Below are 20,143 nucleotides of genomic sequence, written 5' to 3' on the forward strand. Positions count from 1 at the left end.
CTCCCAGCTATTCTGAATCTGCTTAGGCCCCTAACCTTTGGAACGAACCCCACTTTTGACTAATAGCTGCAGGTGCCCTGTGCAGCCGTTAGAATTACAAACTGACACTGGGTGCTGGCGGGGGAACGCGCTTCAGCTGTTAGGGAACAGAACTTGGAGGAAAACCAGTGGGTCAGGAGATCGGTGGCGGATGGGGGTCCTCTTAACTCACAAGGTGTCCAGCAGGGTCTTGGGGTACCCTCCCATGGATCTGTGTGATGCTTGGGGTCTGAAAAGTAAGGCCATCTAAGGACCAATGGTTGGTTTCTATTTCCCTGGAGTAGAGAAGGGAAAAGCAGAGAGGAATAATGGAAAGAGAGACAGACATGTGTCTACCTGCCTCTATGGGCAGTTGCCTCCTTTGCCATGTGATCAGAGGAACTGGATGGTGCCTGACTATTATAATTACCGAATATTTTGACCAAAGATTTTATAGAAGACTCTTGATCAAAGGGTAAAATGCAGAACAATTTCAAGTTCTCGTGGATTCCAGACTTTCTGGAACCATGGTAGGTGAATAAACTGCTGAAACAATGTCCCTAGAATAATCTTTAGACCATAATCAAAAACTTCTCCTGCAGCCTTCTTAAAATCCAACAGTTGGTTAGCTTAGCTAGTAACGGATATCTGCTTCAAGTATTGTGATCTTTTAAAATCTACCTGTATGGTTCGAATAGGGGGAACAGGGAGCTATTTGACAGGAGGCTTAGCAGGCAGGCTGTTAATGTTAACGGAAGAGGGGCGGGTCAGATCAGGAGAGAGCGGATGGTTGCACATCTGGAAGAAAGCACTGAGTGTCAGCTGAGTTGGGCATGAGGAAATTGTTGAGTGGCATGTTCTCTATATAATCTCCACAACCACATGTATAAATGATTTAAAACAAACAAAAATAAATAGTACATATTATTCGTAGCACAACCTGGCCAGATCATAGTAATTACCATCTCTATTCCATATGCTACTTTAGGCATATTAGTAGAACTGATTTCATTAAAAAATCATTTATGTAGTATACATGACTATACCATTTACAATTCCATCTCCAAAAGTCAACAGCTTTATGTTGGACAAGCATAAATTAAGTTTTAATAGTCCAAATGCAAGTGTAGATCTTGCTTCCAAGAAAAATTAACCACAGTTACTCTATGATAACCCATGCATAAGGCTTACACAAATGATTGAATAAGAGATCTTAAAGCATTATTATTTTACAGATTTACTACTTAATGTATGCATCCTATATAATTCAAAGGCTTATAGAATCCATTACAGTTTTTTAAAATAATATAAGATTAAAGGCTTATTTGTGGAGCCAATAATATCAATGAAAATATTAAAACAGTTTCAATGCAAATCGTACTGAGATCAAAAGGCTAGTAAAATAAGTCCTCTACTATATTTTCAATGACAATGTAATCACAGAGAAGCAGCCTCTCTTCTCCCACTCAAACCCCCGAAAAAGATTCTGTAAAATTATACACTGGTTGTCACACTGAAATAAAGAAAACTAATGATTTTGTTAGAGCTCTCATTCCATATTACTATGGAAATTGACTGCCCTATGACCATGTCAATAGCTAGATAAAATGAAATTATTTGAATGGTTTAAGATTAACCACAGTTTGAAGGATATAAAACATATACAAAAGAGAAGCATATGACATATGCAAATTTATATAAAATTGCATACTTAAGGTTAAATTTTATTTCTCTTTAGCACTAGCCAAATCCATGTTATTTTAGAAAATGACAATCAGCATATTAGAAATTGACAAAATCAAATCCTCAGATTTCCCCATAGAGGTCATTGTCCTTCAAGTACAGTTCAGGTATACCTCAGGTATGAATTATCACTAGATACCTTCCAAGTTATAGTTTGCATTGATATTTAAACAAAAATAATTCATAAAAAAGATATTATTTCTAACAAACTTTAAAATCACACACAAAAGAACATATTGGAATTATAACTATCAAAATTGCATAAGTTAGAAGATTAAACCCAGAGAAAACTAGTCTATTTACTAGTGTGAAGACTAAGTAAATATACTACTCTATGCTGATTTATATATATAGTGAGCAAATGTTTAAGATGTACTTAGTATTTAGCTGATTTATAAAGATATTTTAATATATTTGAACATTTTATACTATAATTCTACTGACCAGTATTTATAGAACTGAAGACCATTTTTGCAATTTAGTGATAGATGCAAACACAGTGAAGCCAGAATTTTATATACTGACAAGCTTCAGATTTATTTTACTTTTATTAAATAGTTTTAAATATTAAATAATTAAATCATTTAACTGTATTCAATGAATCAATTTATGAATATGTTAGATATAAAAATCTACTTTTATTGTTTGGTAAATAGATAATCTTTGAATAATTGTCTTATATTTTGATTAATGATTAGATTGAGTACCTAATAATGTACTTAATGTTTTCCTCATTTTCCTACACTATTTAAAATAGTTTTTTCATAAGTGTATGGAGAAAATTAGAAAATTATGCTTTTGAAAATTGTGAATAATTAGTTTAGTCTACCATCAAATTAATCTAGTACTTGAGAACCTTATCAAAATAACTTGGCATGCCTATTAGACCATGAATCCTTGTAACTAATATAATTAACAATGATTTCCATATATGATCTGCAATTTTAAGCACTATTTTTTTTACATGGGGATAGGTGCATACTGGAAAATGATTTCCAATTAGTCTCAGATATAAATTGCTGTTGGTGCTCTGTATATGCTCAACACGATAAAGGGAGAGAAGACTTTGAATAAATGCCCAAAGTAAGGCAATTGGAGAGTATCCTACCTCTGCGACATAATCTTATAGGCATCTGGCAGATAGCAGCGTGTATTCTCCATCTGAGCAGGATCTGAGTCGCAAATTTTGTCGTCAGTTCTCCCATAGTTGGCACTTTCGATCATGATGACGTCCGTTCCTGGACAGCGCAGCTCTATGGGGTAGCTCTCGCAGGAAAGTTCTCGACGGACCACAGCCATAGGAATGGGAGCCCGGCTGAAAGCTAAGGTACAACAGAAAAAAAGACACTTCAGTCATCTTTTTTTTTTTTTTTAGAGTTTTCTAGGACATGATTTATTCAATACAAATACCTTTTTTCAAAAAGATAAATGGTGACTATACACATGTACCTCACCTAATGAAATACTCAGGATTACCACGACTGTTGAAGGGACATTGAGGAGCTCCATATCATCAGCCAAAATAAAGTTAGGTGTTAACTAGAGAACAGACTATCGGTTTTTCATATTCAAGCTCAGATTGGTGACGAAGAAAATTAAAACAAGTTCCTGAGAACACATTTTTCTCTTTTTCTATACAAAACCTTCTAGTATGGTACATTTTAAAGCAATTGTTAGTGATAACTGGGTACCAACTAGTTCTTCTGGTCTCGGGAATATAAAGTTAGGTTTGTGCGATAGATTAGTCCATAAGATTAAATTGTTTCTATGTTTTTCCATTTTTATTACTCTTTCTTGTGGAAACCAGTATCTGCATCTTAGATGGCTGCCCATGAACCTTTGAGACCCCAGTCACTACTCATCAAAATAGGGTATACAACATTGTCCTTAAGAGCTGTTATGCCAGTTGACCTTGGAGTTCATCAAGACTGTGGTTCGGAGCTCCTGGGCCCAGGGACTCAATGCCTCAATGTATCTGGTATGTCATAACTTTGCCTCTTGCAAACTCTACCATACTCATGGATATATTTATAGCAAAGTTAATGAGTATCATCTGTCAAATCTATATCTATTCATAGGTATATGCCAACTCTCTCTCCAGCTGTATGTCTAGGCAAGCATTTACTCAAGTTGGTACAAGTTGTCAAGTCAGTTACAACTCACAGAATGAAAGACTGTCCATTTCTGCATCATCCTCACACGTTTTATGTTTGAATCTGTTCGGCCACCAAGCCAATCCATTTTGTGGAAAGTGTTCCTGTTTTTCACTGACCCTCAACCTATGTTCTAAGAGGTATTCTGGATATGTTTTGTTTTGTTTTTGTTTTTTTCAAAATGTGCTTTTTTCTCCTAGCATTCAATGAGACTTTCTGTATTGTTCACATTACCATCATTCCAATGTATCAATTCTTCTATGGTTCCCCTCATTCATTATCCAGCATTCACATGCAGATGAGGCAAAAATACTCTTGTTTGGGTCAGGTACACCTTAGTCCTCAAAGTGAAATCTTTAATCTTTAACATTTCAAAGAATTCTTATGCAGAAATTTTCAAGCACACTTGTCTGCTATTTTCATAAGCATTAACCATGGACTCATGTAAAATGAAATATTTCCCTTTTTATCTTAATGTGTCTCTCTGTCCACTTATGAGGATTTTAGTTTTCTTTTTTTTTTAATTTTAACAATTTATTAGGGGCTCATACAATTCTTATCACAATCCATACATATACATACATCAATTGTATAAAGCACATCTGTACAGTCCTTGCCCTAATCATTTTTTTCTCTTTTCTTTTTTTACATTTTATTAGGGACTCATACAACTCTTATCACCATCCATACATATACATACATCAATTGTATAAAGCACATCCATACATTCCCTGCCCCAATCATTCTCAAGGCATTTGCTCTCCACTTAAGCCCTTGCATCAGGTCCTCTTTTTTTTTCCCTCCCTCCCCTTTCCCCCCTCCCTCATGTGCCCTTGGTAATTTATACCTCGTTATTTTGTCATATCTTGCCCTATCCGGAGTCTCCCTTCCCCCCTTCTCCACTTCAGTCATCTTGATGAGATACCCAAAACAAGTACACGGGCTTCCCTATCTTGTTTTCAGATAAAGTTAATACCGAGCAAACTAATCAGCATTCATAATTTTAATGAAAAAGGGAATAAATATATATCACTTTCAGTAACTCTATAGGGTTAATTGTTATATTTTGTTTTGTTTTACCATTTTGCTTTTAATCTTTTACACATATGCATATATACATGTACTTATGTTGATGGAGAAAAAGTATGAAATGAAGTTATATATTTGAAATGTTTTCTCCTTTAAAACAAAAACACACAAACTGGAGATTCAAGTGAAGCGTTCGTTTTATTCTGGATGATTATGTCTATGTAGAAGTACCTTGTAGTTTGCAACGTAACGTGCAAAATTAACTTTAGAAATTTTTAATGGAAATAATCACATAAAAACATACTCTTGAAAATAAAAATGTATTTATGTAAATAAGGCTGTCTGTTTTAACTTTAAAGTAATTTTATTTGGTTTTAGAAATTTTAACATAATATTTTAAAATGTCAATTACAAAGGTGTAGAATATAGTTTATATGAAAAAGAAAGAGGCACAAGGAGAAAATTGAAATTTTCTTCAACTTCCTTCTTATGTCCACTTCTCTACAGCGAATTGGTAACAATGTGTGAAATTACTTTTAGAAATTTTTATAGGAAAACAGTATTTTTTTCCTCCCATACTTAAAAAAAAACTCAGTTTAATTTTGCTCACAACCTTTTTCTTTTTTAACATCCTATATATCTACCAGTGAACTTTTGATATTTTCTCTTTCTTTATTTTAAATCTTATTGCACCATGCACTTCAACACTTACCCCGTTGGGTTGATTTTATTTTATTTTGTACTTGTAATAATAATACCAATTTATGGTGAAGATTTGGTAGTTTGCTTTTAGGTAATAGTGTGTATTTTTAAAAATAATTTATTGTGAATTGGGTGGAAATTTACAGGGCAGAATATCAGTTTTCCGTTCCATAATTCGTACATATTTTGTTTAAACTCATGTGTTGAAACCCCTTCAATTAACCGTGACTTACTTCGTTTCCTCCCTGAGTTTCCCCTTTCCAGTCTTCCCTCTTTTTTAACCCTCTAAATGTCATTTTGGTGTAAATGCTTCCTTTTCTATCTTAAATATCTGATTAATTGAACGCAGGGGAGAGTTCAGTTCCAGACCTGAATGAGGACTACAGATCATATTCTACAGAGTTCTGCCAGTAAACTCAGTCTCTGTAATGATATTGTGTCTGTTCTGCAGTTTTTCTTCCATTCTCTCCAACACCTTCTAATGCCATCTAGGTCAGGACAGTTGGCAGTGTTAGAGAGGAAACATCTAGTTCTCCTGGTATCAGGTTTGTGGAGAGTGTTGTTTGTGTGTCTCTAAGTCTACTGGGCTAAATGTTTCGATATGTCTTTCATTTTCATTACTCTTCCTTCCCTGGTTGGTGAGAGATCAATAGTGACACGCTTTAGATTGTCACGAGCTTTGGAAGACTCCAGTTGCTACTCAACAAAGTAGAACATTGTCTTTGTGATCTATGTGCTTCCTGAGAATACAGTCCTGAGCCCACAGGTTCACAGGTTCGTGTCCTCAGGTATTTGCTTATGTCTAAAAAGTTTCCAGAACTTTATTTCCGGTGTGCTCCACCACATTCATGGATATATTTTCAGGAAAGGTAAATACATGCATATACATATTCATTGTCAAACTTAAGTTTATTAGTGGGCACACTCACCTCTCCTCTATACCTGCTCAGGCTGGCATTTCTACCGTGCATCTATTCTTTGATCCTGGTTATTGCAGGATGGTATATACAAGAGGATTTCCATCTACTGCCTTTAACTCTTGAAAACCTCCCAGTGTCTTCCTGCCACCTATTTTCCTTCCTTAATCTTATTATATATTTCCAATAATTCCACTCAAGTTGACACATCATTATACCCTAGAAATATTGCTTGATATCTTGTGTCAATAAGTACATTTCTTTTCTTTACCATTTTATTGACTTACGCTGTGTGTATGATAACTTCAATGGCTTAAATATATCAAAAAGAGTTGTACAATCACTACTAATTTTTGATCATTTTCTTCATTTTTGTAGCCATTGTTATTAGCTTCCCATTGTCTTTCATAACTTTAAGGATCTATTAATGTAGGTACTGTCTTTATGTTTAGCTACCCTGGAATTCATATATGAAAAATCATTACACACACACCCCTCAAACAAATGAGCAAACATAAACTAATTACACCTGCATTAATCTATTTTACAGGGCCCTCTGTCTCAGGACAAAACTGTTCATGTAAGTGGTCAATGGCACCAGGGAGCTCAGGGCGACGTAGACCCACATGGACTCTACAAGTAGATTTTGGGCTTCCACTGCTGTCAGTCTTCTGCAAAAAAACGTGTTCAGAATTTAAATTCTAATGCAGTTATCTCTTCTGGTATTGGATTATATTGTTTACAATCATAGGATGACATGAGCTGGTGCGCTTCTTCCTTGTAGCCTTCTCTCATTCCTGACTTAGATGGCTGCTTGTCAAAAATTGCATTTCATAGATATAAATCATATTATCGGTCCTCTCAGACAACAGAGAAGTGATAGTGGCAGAATGGTTAAGTCGCTCAGCTGAAACATAGGTAATTCGAACCTACCAGCGGCTTCCTGGTGAAAAGTGCTATCAGTCTGTTTCAGGAACGACTTCAGCCTAGAAACCCCAAGAGCTGTTCTCCTTTGTTCTGCAGGGTCCTAATAGTTAGAACTGAATTGACTGCCATTCATTAATAACATATGTAAGGAAATTTTCTTAGGAGCATTCAGTCTGCATCTTTCAAGGCAGACGTATATGTTCCTCTTACAGCCCATGGTACTTTAATTATTCTTTGCAGTAGCATAATTCAAGTGTATCTATCAATTCTTCTCTGGTTTCCCCTATTCGCAGTCTAGCTTTCCCATGTATATAAGGTGATTGAAAATAACCTATCTTTGGTCAGGTTCACCCTAGCTTTCAGCGTGACATCTTCACTCTTTAGCACTCTAAAGAGATGTTTGGCAATAGATTCCCTAATGAAATACATTGCTTGATTTCCAGATTACTGGTTCCATGAGAGTTAATTTTGGATCAAAAATAAAACTAAGTCCCTGACACCTTCAATTTCGTCTCTATTTATTGTGTCTATTGGTCCAGTATGGGGGTTTTGGTTTTTTTACATTGAGTTATAATACTTTTTTAGTAACTGCTTCAAGTCCTTTTAGCTTTCAGTAAACAAGACTGCATCATCTGCATATTTCATGTTGTTTATGAGTCTTCCTCCAAGCCTAATCCCAGGCTCTTCTTTCATATCGTGATTTGGGGCCTTTTGCTCAGCACATAGATAGACTGAAAGTATGGTGAAAGGATGCAACGCTTCTGAACACATTTCCTGGTTGTATCACCTTGTTCTATTTGAACTATTTGCCTTTAGTCTATGTAGAAGTTCTGCCTGGACATAATTAAATGTACTGGAATGTTCATTCTCTGAAATGGCAAACATAGTTTATTATGACCCACCCAGTTAAATGCTTTTGCATAATCAATAAAACAAAATTAAATATCTTTCTGATATTTTCTGCTTCAGTCAAGTTCTATCTGATGTCAGTAGTTACATCTGCCATTATATTGTCTTTTAAATCCATCTTGAATTTCTATTAGCTGACTTTCAATGTACTGTTGAAACTTATTTTAAATCATCTTTGGCAAAATTTTACTTGGATGGGATTTAATGATGCTATTCTATAATTTCCATATTCTGTGAGTCACCTTTATTTGGAAAAGGCATAGCATGGCCCTAGTTCATACATCTGGTCAAGCAGCACCCCTCCAAAGTTATTGGCAGAAAATACTGAGCGCTTCCGATGCTGCAGCAGTTTGTTACAACATTCCTATTATTTTCCTTTCAATTCCTGGATTCTAGTTGTTAGTAATGTCTTCATCTTGGACATCTTCCTTCTATACCATTGGTTCTTGATCATAGCTCTGTCTTGAAATGGGTGAACATCAACCAGTTCTTTTTGGTACAGCTCCTGCGTACTCCTCCTGTTGTCTTCTGATGCTTCCTGCATCGTTAAATAGTTTGCTCATGGGAATAGTATACGATCCGTAATTTAGCTCACAGTATCTTACTTGTGAAACACAATATTTATCATAAGTTTATTGACCGTTTGGAGTCCCATATGGCATGGGGGTAAGGGCTGGATAGCAGGATGAGGGTTGGTGGTTCAAACCCAGAGCAATTTAAAAGGCCTGGCAATCTGCTTCTGAAAAATCAAAGCCATGAAAACCACGTGCAAACACGTTTACTCTGCACACATGAAGCCAGAATTGAAGCAATAGAAACTAGTAACAGTAGACTGACCTTTTTAAATTCCTTTAGTTTGTGAATTGCTTGCTCAAACGATGTATCTTGTAAGTAGCCAATATGTTCAATGCTTTTCTTTATATCAGTATATCTATTTTCTATTTGGTCAATTTTCTGATTTTAGATATTTGTTTAAATATATATAACTTTTATTTAGAAAATTCACATTCTAAGACAGTGAATGGTGAATGTAATTGGCCTTTTATTGGAAAGAAGCAAAAAATGTAATTGAAAAACTCAACATATTTTTAAAAAGCATAAAATGAAAGTTCTGAATAAAAGGTATACTATCAATAATAGTGAGTTTCCTCATAAAGGAGTTGATTAAAGGGATGGAAGTCAAACTCACTGCCATGATCTCAGTCTGACTCATAGTGCCCTTAAGTGGGCTTTGCAAAGAGGTACCTCTTTATGGGAGAAGACAGCCTCATACTTCTCTTTTGGAGATGCTCGTGGCATTACCCCACCAACCTTGCTTATCCCACAGTATCCACAAGTTGGCATATACAATAACTATAAATTTTCATTGATAGTCAGTTAGTTTGCTTGCTAATGTACAAAAGCAAACAAACAAACAAGTGGAATCTACTGGCCTTGAGTCAGTGCCAACTCATAGCAACCGTCTGGGCAGAGTAGAACTTCCCCCTCTGAGTTTCTGAGACTGTTACTGTTTACAGGAAGTAAAAAAGCCCTCTCTTTCTCCAGCGGACTGGCTGGTGGTTTTGAACTGTGGACCTTGGAAAGTGCAGCTCAATGGGTAACCGCATATTTAAAGAAACAAATGTAAATTGTATGGCATGTGTGTTTGACTACAGAAAGTAGTAAAAGTAAAATTGAAAGTATTGTAAAAGTAAAAGATGTTCACAAGAGAGAAAGCAGAAAGAAGCGTAAGTAAAAGGAACATTGAGAGAAATTGAAAACTGCTAGTAGTATAAATGTTTTCAGTTGAAGTTTGGATAGTCTTAGTTTGAAATGTGGTATCATTTAATATAAAATCCAGGCATAATTATGATCATGTTAATCATTTAAAGCTACTTAAGTTGTTTTTTTTTACATTTTATTAGGGGCTCATACAACTCTTATCACAATCCATATATATACATACATCAATTGTATAAAGCACATCTGTACATTCTTTGCCCTAATCACTTTCAAAGCATTTGCTCTCCACTTAAGCCCTTTGCATCAGGTCCTCTTTTTCCCCCTCCCTGCCCGCTCCCCCCTCCCTCATGAGCCCTTGATAATTTATAGATTGTTATTTTGTCATATCTTGCCCTATCCGGAGTCTCCCTTCCCCCCATTCTCTGACGTCCATCTCCCAGGGAGGAGGTCACATGTGGATCCTTGTAATCAGTTCCCCCTTTCCAACCCACACACCCTCCACTCTCCCAGCATCCCCCCTCACACCTCTGGACAGTTTTTCCTATCCTAGTTGCCATTTAACCTCTTATTGCATGTCTTATTTTTATTAGCCATATATTGCATTTTCTTATCCTCTCAACATTCACATATTGAATATATGCACTCAAACAGAATAATCTAGCCTGTCTTCAGTGTTAATCAAAGAAAGTTAAAATAATTACAGTTTGGATGTAAACAGATATAATTTAACTTTAAGTCAACATTTTAGAAGGGAAATATCAATAGAAAGACCAAAAAATTATGACATATCCATTTATTTTATCTCTAAAAGTCTTCTTTCTATGTAACTTAAAAATTGGTAATTATTTGAACCAGCTGTTCAATATTAAAGTTCTATTTGCATAGATAACGGTGTTTTCATTTATATTTTTAATATTTTACATTATGAAAATATAAAATTTTGAATATAACTTCACCATTTCTGTCAGCTTACTTATTATTTTTTTGTTTTACTTTTGTCCCCAGACCCTTAAAGGGTCCAAGATAAATGTACAAATAATTTTAATGTAGGTGTTTGACCATTAGCTGTGAAACTACTTGTTTCTAAATTTTAGTAAAACCACTTTAGAAACTGTAGGCAGAATTTTAAATTTAAAAACAGATAAACAAAAACACTGTGCTCCCAAACATTGACTTAAACTGGTTAAGTTTGTTAAAGTTAAGAGTCAAGTTAAAACAAAAGTTAATTTAACAACAACAAAGAGAAACAGGAAAAGCAAATTATACTGTGAAAGCATTTGTTTGACTAAATGGACAATTTAGTTGATTTAAACTAATCATTCAGTTTTATCACAGAATGTTTATATAGATGAAGCTTTAATCTGAGTCTATCAAAATATGATTAAGATCTAGACACTAGATCATTGCAAAGTCAAATAATATGCAGAGGTATACATTTTACATATATCTATTTCAGTTAGCAGCTGAGCATGTACATGCCTTAAATACTTTTAATACTAGGAGGCATCACAACCTTCATGAAAAATTGAATTTAAAGTCCTTTCACATATGCATGAAGGAATATCTACAGCATAAGAGAAGAGAGATAGACAAGTTGGTTGGAATATCATTGACAGAAGAAGATTTGTCAGAGGGACATACACTTTAGTCAGTGATGAACTATAACACAGAAATGTTTTGACTGTATGAACTAACACACTGAATTGAGGAGAAGAAACTTAAATCTTAAATATATACTAAAAAACAAACAAACTGAATTCCAAAAAGTCAATGACGACTCACAGTAACCCTACGGGATAGGGTGAAATGGTCCTGTGAGCTGCCCAGTCTGCAACACTTCCCAGAGTGGAAACGTCCATCTTTGTCCAGAGGAGCAGCTGGTGGCTTGGAACTGCCAACCTTTCAGGTAGCAGACAGAACCACTATGCCACCAAGGCACTGCTTTAGCTCTCGTGGACCTCGCTCTCAATGTTCTGTTCAAATTATTTGCATAGATTGCTCTGTTTGTATGGTAAAGCACTTAAAAAAAAGCAAAGGCCATATTCTGATTTCCATATACTAAAGACTGAAATATTTGATCTCTATTAATTTGTTTGTTGTGATTATGAAAACTGTATTTCTATTTCCTTTTCTCTATACTCATTTTACTCCAAGTTCTAGGTATTTAAATCTCCTTAGGAATTATGTATGCTTTTTGCTATTTTTTTCTTCTCTATTTATTCAATTTCTTGTTTTCTTTTTGTTTTGTTTCTTGTTTCTGCTATTAAGATTTTGCCTGCTGATATAAGATTGGTATGGGAAACAAGTCCCAAGCGAAAGCAATGGGATCGAAAGTTCCAGAGGGACTGGGTGGAGGAGGAGGCCAGGAGAAGGAGCAGTGAGCAAACAATGCCATAGACAGCGGAACAACTAGGGAATTGAAAGCAACAAGAGGACATAGAGCTCCTGGTGGTGTTGAGGCAGGAGCAATCTAGCTGAGAGGAACTACTATGAGGCAGAAGAAGGGCAAGCATTATGGTGGGGCAGGAGGAAGCTAAAAGGAAACAGGAGCAATCTAGGAAACAAAGCTATGTATAGCAGTATAAACAGGTGTGCACCTATGTAAATACATTAATTCATTAAAAAATAGATATTGGTCTATGTACATATATTTTATTTGGCAATACACTGAGGTAGTGGATGAACGTTGAGCCTCTGCTCAAGTCCTCCATCAATATAAGAACACTTTGTTCTTACCACGTGGTATTCTGTGATGCTCACTCTCCCGACAGAATTGCTGAAGATATAATGGGTGCATAAGCAAATGTGGTGAAGGAAGCTGATGGTGCCCAGCTATCAAAAGATATAGTGGCTGGGGTCTTAAAGACTAGAAGTTAAACAAGCGGCCATCTAGCAGAGAAGCAACAAACCCACATGGAAGAAGTACACCAGCCTGTGCAATCATCGGGTGTTGACAGAATCAGATAATATGCACCAGAAGACCCCAAAACAAACAAACAAACAAAAAAAATCCCCAAACATTGTTGAGAATGAGGAGTGTAAGAATAGAGACCAAAAACTCATCTGCAGACAATAGGAAATCTCCTCACAGATGAGTCACAAAGAAGGGATGAGTCAACTAGAGCACAGTATAGCACCAATGAACACTAATGGTCCTGTTTCTTTGAGGCTACCTTACCCCCAACTATCATGATGCCAGCCTGCCTTTCAGTTCTGGCTAGAACGGAGCAAGTATATTGGCACAGAGGAGAACTCTCAACAAACGAAATCCAAGTTAGATAAACCACTCAGTAACAGAAATGGAAGTAGCAATACCAGGAGGGTAGAGGGAAAGTGGGGGGAGGAGGAAAGGAAGGGGAAACCAATTTCAATGATCGACCCCTAACCAACCCTGAGTCCCACACCCTGCCAAGGGGAACGAACAACAGAAATGTGGGTGAATGGAGACAGCAATCAGTAGAAGATATGAAAGTAATAATTCATAATTTTTCAAGGAGTCACAAGAGGATATGGAGGGAGGGAAAAAAGAATAGATAACAAGGGCTCAAATAGAAAGTAAATGTTTAGAAAATGATGATGGCAACATATGGACTGATATGCTATGATAAAATTGATGTGTGGGATGGTATAAGAGCTATAAAAGTCTACAATAAAATGATTTTTTAAATGGACTCAATGCCAAAAAATAAATCTGTATAAAAATATTTAAGCATACATAGGGAAATTAAAATGTGAAAGCTATTTTGTAGTAATAAGTAAGGATAAGAGAGGAGGATTGTTTGAAATAGTAATGTCAGAATGTATTTGATCTATATTTAGGAACACACACAAAAAAAGAAGTTGACAGTGAACATGAAGGATAAGAGGAAAAGTATTAAGGACAAATATTAGTTTTCTAGCCCAAGTAGATAAATGGTTACATTGTACTGCCGTAAGCAAAACTGATGGGAAGTTGAATACGCTTAGAAGAAAATCTTCAAAAATTTGAGAATTAGAGATAGTATTTGAAAGCATAGCAATACATAAGATTGAAAATATGTGCGTTAAAGTTGGGATTTTTGGAGTTCTTGTTTGTTTTCAAGGCCCATGTGACTGCTACATATCCCCAGTTCTTCGAACTGCTTCACTCTGATCCTCTTCCCTCCTGAATGGAGGCTGTACTTAGCAACTCGTTCGTAATGGGTAGATTATAGCAGCTATGAGAATATTATTTCCCAGACTAGTTCATTAAAAAGGCATTCTGACTTAAACTTCGCTTTCTCACTCTGTGGGAAGGGAGCCACATTGACATGAGAACACTGAAGCTGCCCAATAGAATGGTCTGTCTGGTAAGGAGTTGGGGCCTCCTGTCAACAGCTAGTCTGAAAATGAAAGGCATGTGAATGAGCCACCTTGGAAAATAATAACCCAGTTGTGGTAGTTAAATAATCTGATGTCAACTTGCGAAGGGGTGGAGTCTAGCCTGTCAATCAGGATGCAGCTTGATGACCTCATTGGAGACACCACAGAGAGAAATAACTCACTGGAGGCCAGATACATACAGACTCTCTGCTTCGTCTTCCTGGACACTAGACACATGGAACTCTGCTGACAAGCCACATGGAGTTATACTATAATACTGACAGCAGCCAGAGCCTTGGAGCTGGAAGGACCAAGTGGAGAGCCATGCCGGTGCTAAGAGGCTTCCACAGCCACTGGATCCACAACACTTTCCACCCACTGGCCTATGATCTTCCTGCACTTGACATAATTGCATGTGTTGTGTGAGACTGAAGAGGAATTTACACACTGATACTGGACATGTGGGCTAACAGTGGACTAATGGACTTGATCTCGACTGGGCTGGGATATTTTCTTAACGTACAATTACTTTTATAAAAAGCTCTTTCCTATGCACATATGAGTGTCTATGAATTTGTTTCGCTAGTCTACCCAGACTAACAAACCAATTCCCTATGAAACTTTCAAGTTCCTTCAACTCCGCAACACCGTATGCCTGAATTAACAATTATGCCACTCCTAGATAGCTAATTTACACGATTTGTGTAAAATAACAAATACTTAATAATTTAAATTCTATCCCACAGACTCCTAATATAAAAATATATTATGTGTGTTTATATATATACATATATATATATTAACCCTGTAATGCCTGAATTTTTAATTTCAGGGAAATTTTTTGTTTTTATTCTTTACTTTGATAGTTATCAAAATATAAATTAATATAAATATTTACTTAAATGTTCCAGAAATGTCTCACTCAGTGATAGAGGTTTAAATATATATATATATATTCATTTTATGGTGGAAGGATCATGAAATTCTTATCACAATTCATCCATCCATCCATTGTGTCAAGCACATTTGTAAATTTGTAGCCATCATCATCCTCAAAACATTTGCTTTCTACTTGAGCCCTAGGTATCAGCTTCACATTTATCCCCTTCCTCCCCATAACTCCCCTCCATCATGAACCTTTGATAATTTATAAATATGATTTTGTGATGTCTTACACTGTCCGATGTCTCCCTTCACCCAATTTTCTGTTGTCCATCCCCCAGGGAGAAGGTTATATGTCGATCCTTGTAATTGGTTCCCCCTTTCTACCCCACTCTCTTCCCTCCAACCTCCCGTAATCGCCACTCTCACCACTGGTCCTAAGGGGTTCATCTGTCCTGGATTCGCTGAGTTTCCAGTTCCTATCTGTACCAGTGTACATCCTCTGCTCTAGCCGGATTTGTAAGGTAGAATTAGTATCATGATAGTGGCGGGGGGTGGGGGTAGGGAAGCATTTAAGAGCTAGAGGAAAGTTGTACGTTTAATCGTTGCCACACGTCACCCTAAATGACTCATCTCTTCCCCGTGACTCTTCTCTAAGGGGATGTCCAGTTGCCTGCAGACGGGCTTTGGGTCCCCACTCTGCACTCCCCCTCATTCACAATGATATGATACTTTGTTCTTTGATGCCTGATAGCTGATCCCATTGACACCTCGTGATCACTCACACAGGCTGATGTTCTTCTTCCATGTGGGCTTTGTTGCTTCTGAGCTAGATGGCCACTTGTTCATCTTCAAGCCTTTAAGACGCCAGACACTATATCTTTTGATAGCCAGGCACAATCAGCTTTCCTCACCACATTTGCTTATGGACCTGCTTTGTCTTCAGTGACTGTGTCGGGAAGGTGAGCCTCATCGAATGCCAGTTTAATAGAACAAAGTGTTCTTGCATTGAGGGAGTACTTATACTTATTTTTTTCAACCATGATGTTTGGTGTCAATACTAAGAGTGCTTAAGTGGTTGATATTGAACAAGATGGAGAAAAACTGAAGAAAAAAACACTGGGAGAAATTTTTTTAATAAACCTTATAGGTAATGGAATGTTACAATTCCTCTTCTTAACTAGCATTTAGGATATTTAGTTGAAAAGTCATCACTTAATGTTTCATCCCAATGATCATAGCAAACAAATTTACTGCCATCTTATCCATTCTGACTCAGAACTGCCTTTATTCATTTAAGACATGAACTCTTTACTGGAGAAGAAAGCTCTATCTTTCTTCAATGGATCTATTGCTGGTTTCCCAATGCTGAGACCAAGGTTAGCAGTTTAACCATTATTTCATTAGGGCTCCGCTAATCATCATAGGAAGTGGGGAGGGAAACTCCCTAGAAATTCTAAAATGAAAATGAAGAGATATCTTTCTTCCTTAAGAAGAAGTTAATTAAACTATTTGTAAGTCAAGGCTAATGATTTTTAAAGAGTTTCTTAATTATAGATAGGGACACTTACATTGAAGTGGACAAGTTTCTACTTATTGGCAATACCTCTAAAGAACATTTCATTACTTTCAAATACTGCCAAAAAGCAAATCTCAATTTTGAGTTTCAGCAAATCCTCTGACATAATTTTCTTAAATACATTCATTTTCTCTGTGCCATTTTACATGCCAATATATTCACCCAAGTTTTAAAATATGTGCTCCAAAAATTCTAGTCCAAAATATTTGGCAGCTAAAATAACATTGGAAACTTAATGAAATATCAACCCATCATCTACTTTATTTAAAATTACATCTGCTACCAGTAAGCTTTTAATATACTGAATTTCAACAAGTCTATTTCAACAAAGAATACATACAATTTAAATAACATTTTAGCATTTAATTAAGTGTAACACAGTGACATTTAAAACTGACACCCTGAAGGAATAACCAAAGCAATTATATTCAGAGGTCAGAAAAAAAGCATGAGATTTGGATGGCTTAATACAAAGTTTCTGAAATTCCAGGAAAAAGTTCTAATGAGTGGAGTATCAAAAATAAATGATTGTACCTCTCAATTCGACTTACAGAGCTTCCTTATGATGGTAACACATATTTAAGGGCATACAGACAATGCAGTAGACTTGGAATACACTTGCAAGCAGAGATATTACCATTATTATGGCAATTATCTAGTTGCTCTCGTTTTTCAACATTTAATAAAACCCTATTCCACATTTCTACCAACTATTTATGAGGGATACATTTCCCAAACTGTATCAAATCTCACCATTTTCCCTATTTTTTCTAAATATCAAAATTCAAAACTGGCATTCAAAGTGTTCTTTGAAGTCATGATTACCCACACAGACACACATAAGGTGACTTCAGAGGGTTCATGGAAAACCTCCATTATAATTTCATTTCATTTTCCACAACTTTTTTTAAAGCTTCCTCGTACATTGTTAAGATAAATAAGAATGCAGTGAAAAAGAACTAAAAACATGCAATTCAATGGAAAGTTTAGAAAGTATATCAATCTAATCACAAATGCTTACTGATCAATTACCATGTGACTGTGAAAAGCTACTGAACATAAGAAAAATTTAACTAAACTTTACCTCAGACAGAATTTGGGCTTTATCTCAGATTTGTGTGTGACCCTGTATAGAATGGGTTAAAATAATCTGGCAGAAAGCATGTTCAAGTTACTATATTAAATTAAAGAAATTAGAAGAATTTATGGGATGTGGCAAAATTCTAAGGGCTAACCGAGAACATTGATGATCCTTAAAACAAAACAGGTTACAAGATAGACGATAGTGAAAGGAGATGGTAGAAAGTTTGGAGCAGATGGATGGATGACTCAGAGAGAAAGCACCGAGGATCGTCATTAATTTCTCCACTGGGCTCTAGAAGCTTATAGTTGGAAGGACAATGCATACACCTATGCAAGGCTAAAAATCTCATGAAGTGCAATGAATTATGCATCGATAGGGGAGAAAATAAATAACAATGTAAGGTAATGAGGCAATCAACATGTGATCCCATTTAATACAGATTACTTGAGGAAATCCAACTTGAGTTTGTCCTTAAAACTGAAACAATATGTGAATCCAGAGGAAGGGAGAGTAAAAGATATAGACAGAAAGTTCAAGCAAAAAAAGATCGAGTCACAAAGGGGTGGAGGGCACATCGAGGAGGAAAAAAGATTCTGAAAGTTAGCATATAATGCCAATTATTTAGAACAGTGGATAGAATAGTATGTTAGAATGACTTGATAATATATTAACAAAGTGAATCTTTAAAAGTGTTAGCTAATATATTACTTAAACAGATTAAATTCCTCTAGGAATTTAAGAGGAAGACAGAGAATGAGCTATAGAGGGTGATCTATCAAGTGCTTTCCATATGCTGTGGCTGTAAAAACTCAGTTTAGTTCAAACTCCCAACAATAAAGGTTTGACAATACAATCATCTCCATTTAGACTCCAAGAGGAACCTGGGAGGAATGACCTAGATATATGGAGCTGAAAGTCATACAGGTGAGAGGGGGAAAAAGGGGGCGACTCTCCTAAACACAGAGAGAAAGTAAGCAGAAAAAAACAAGGACTATTTACAGGGTGCACAATGCAACAAAGATTATCAGCTTCTATTTCTTTAGTCTTTAGTGAAAAGATGCCCAATTCCTGAATAGAAAATTTAAGTAAGATCCTCCACTTCCTTATGTCTCGTCAGCCGATGTTACTATTATTTTAGTAGTGCAATACATGACTAATTTGAGACTTCCACAATGCTTCTGTGCAAAACGTTAATATTATACCACACGTTTCATATGAAAATGATAGATCTGTATGTGGGAAAGGATACTGATGCAAAACTAGATGGAAAAGGCACTCTTTTATATTTAAAATGTGGTTGGCATTTATGCTCAGGTGCAGTTCCTCTACCCTTCATGCAGTAAACAAAGATGCAATGGGGTTCACTGGACACCAGCTATTTCACAGTTTACGCCATCTTACAGTAGAATCAAGAGGAGCTGCAGTCACACCAATTGAACTGAAAACATTTATTGAAAGAGATTAAAAAGTAATGAATGATCGTTTTAGGGCTTGACTATACAGCAGCATTAGAGGTAGTGCTAGATACTCATTTTGAAAGAAAACAAAGGGATAATTAAACAGTGAAAACACTATCCACTCTGGATGACATCCACAAACACCCATGCAGGGCACACATTCTTTCCTTCTCTCCCTCCATCACACACATACATGCACACACGCACGCACACACGCACACACACACGCACGCACACACGCACACGCACGCACACACGCGCACACACGCACTACACATGCAGCTACTGGAAAGGATAAAGAGCGTTCAGGGGCAATTTTATTCTCTCCTTAAGGAAAATATGCTACAGCATTTCTTTGTAATTCAACATCACAATCTGCAGAAAACAGCTTGTTAAAAATCCCTCGGTAATACTTCAACACGGAAATGCATAAACAATAGTGTTTATAAATTATTTACTCATAAGGTCCACGGCAGCTTTAACACGGAAAGCATTCCCTTCTTCTTGGCCAACAGTTCTGAATGTTATTGCATGTGCAATCCATCTGCGATGAACACTCTTATGCCCAACACTACGGAGCCTCACCACTTATGCATTTCAATATTATGTTTTCAAATAAGTGTCCTACCTCCTTTTTATAACAGCAATAATTTGGCATTTATTCCACTAGAATATATTTG

At 36.2% G+C, this 20,143-nt stretch overlaps 1 protein-coding gene across 8 annotated transcripts in view; it reads right to left on the reverse strand.

Annotated features, from left to right (window-relative positions):
- ADGRL3 (adhesion G protein-coupled receptor L3) overlaps positions 1-20,143 on the reverse strand; it is a 1,168,212-nt gene that overhangs the window by 709,642 nt on the left and 438,427 nt on the right. For all 8 annotated transcript variants that reach the window (XM_075544262.1, XM_075544264.1, XM_075544263.1 and 5 more), the window contains one exon: positions 2,870-3,083. In XM_075544262.1, the coding sequence (XP_075400377.1) occupies positions 2,870-3,083 (214 nt within the window). The remainder of the gene's footprint in view (positions 1-2,869; positions 3,084-20,143) is intronic.

The sequence above is a fragment of the Tenrec ecaudatus genome, chromosome 3, assembly GCF_050624435.1.
Source record: "Tenrec ecaudatus isolate mTenEca1 chromosome 3, mTenEca1.hap1, whole genome shotgun sequence".
NCBI classification, from domain to species: Eukaryota; Metazoa; Chordata; class Mammalia; order Afrosoricida; family Tenrecidae; genus Tenrec; species Tenrec ecaudatus.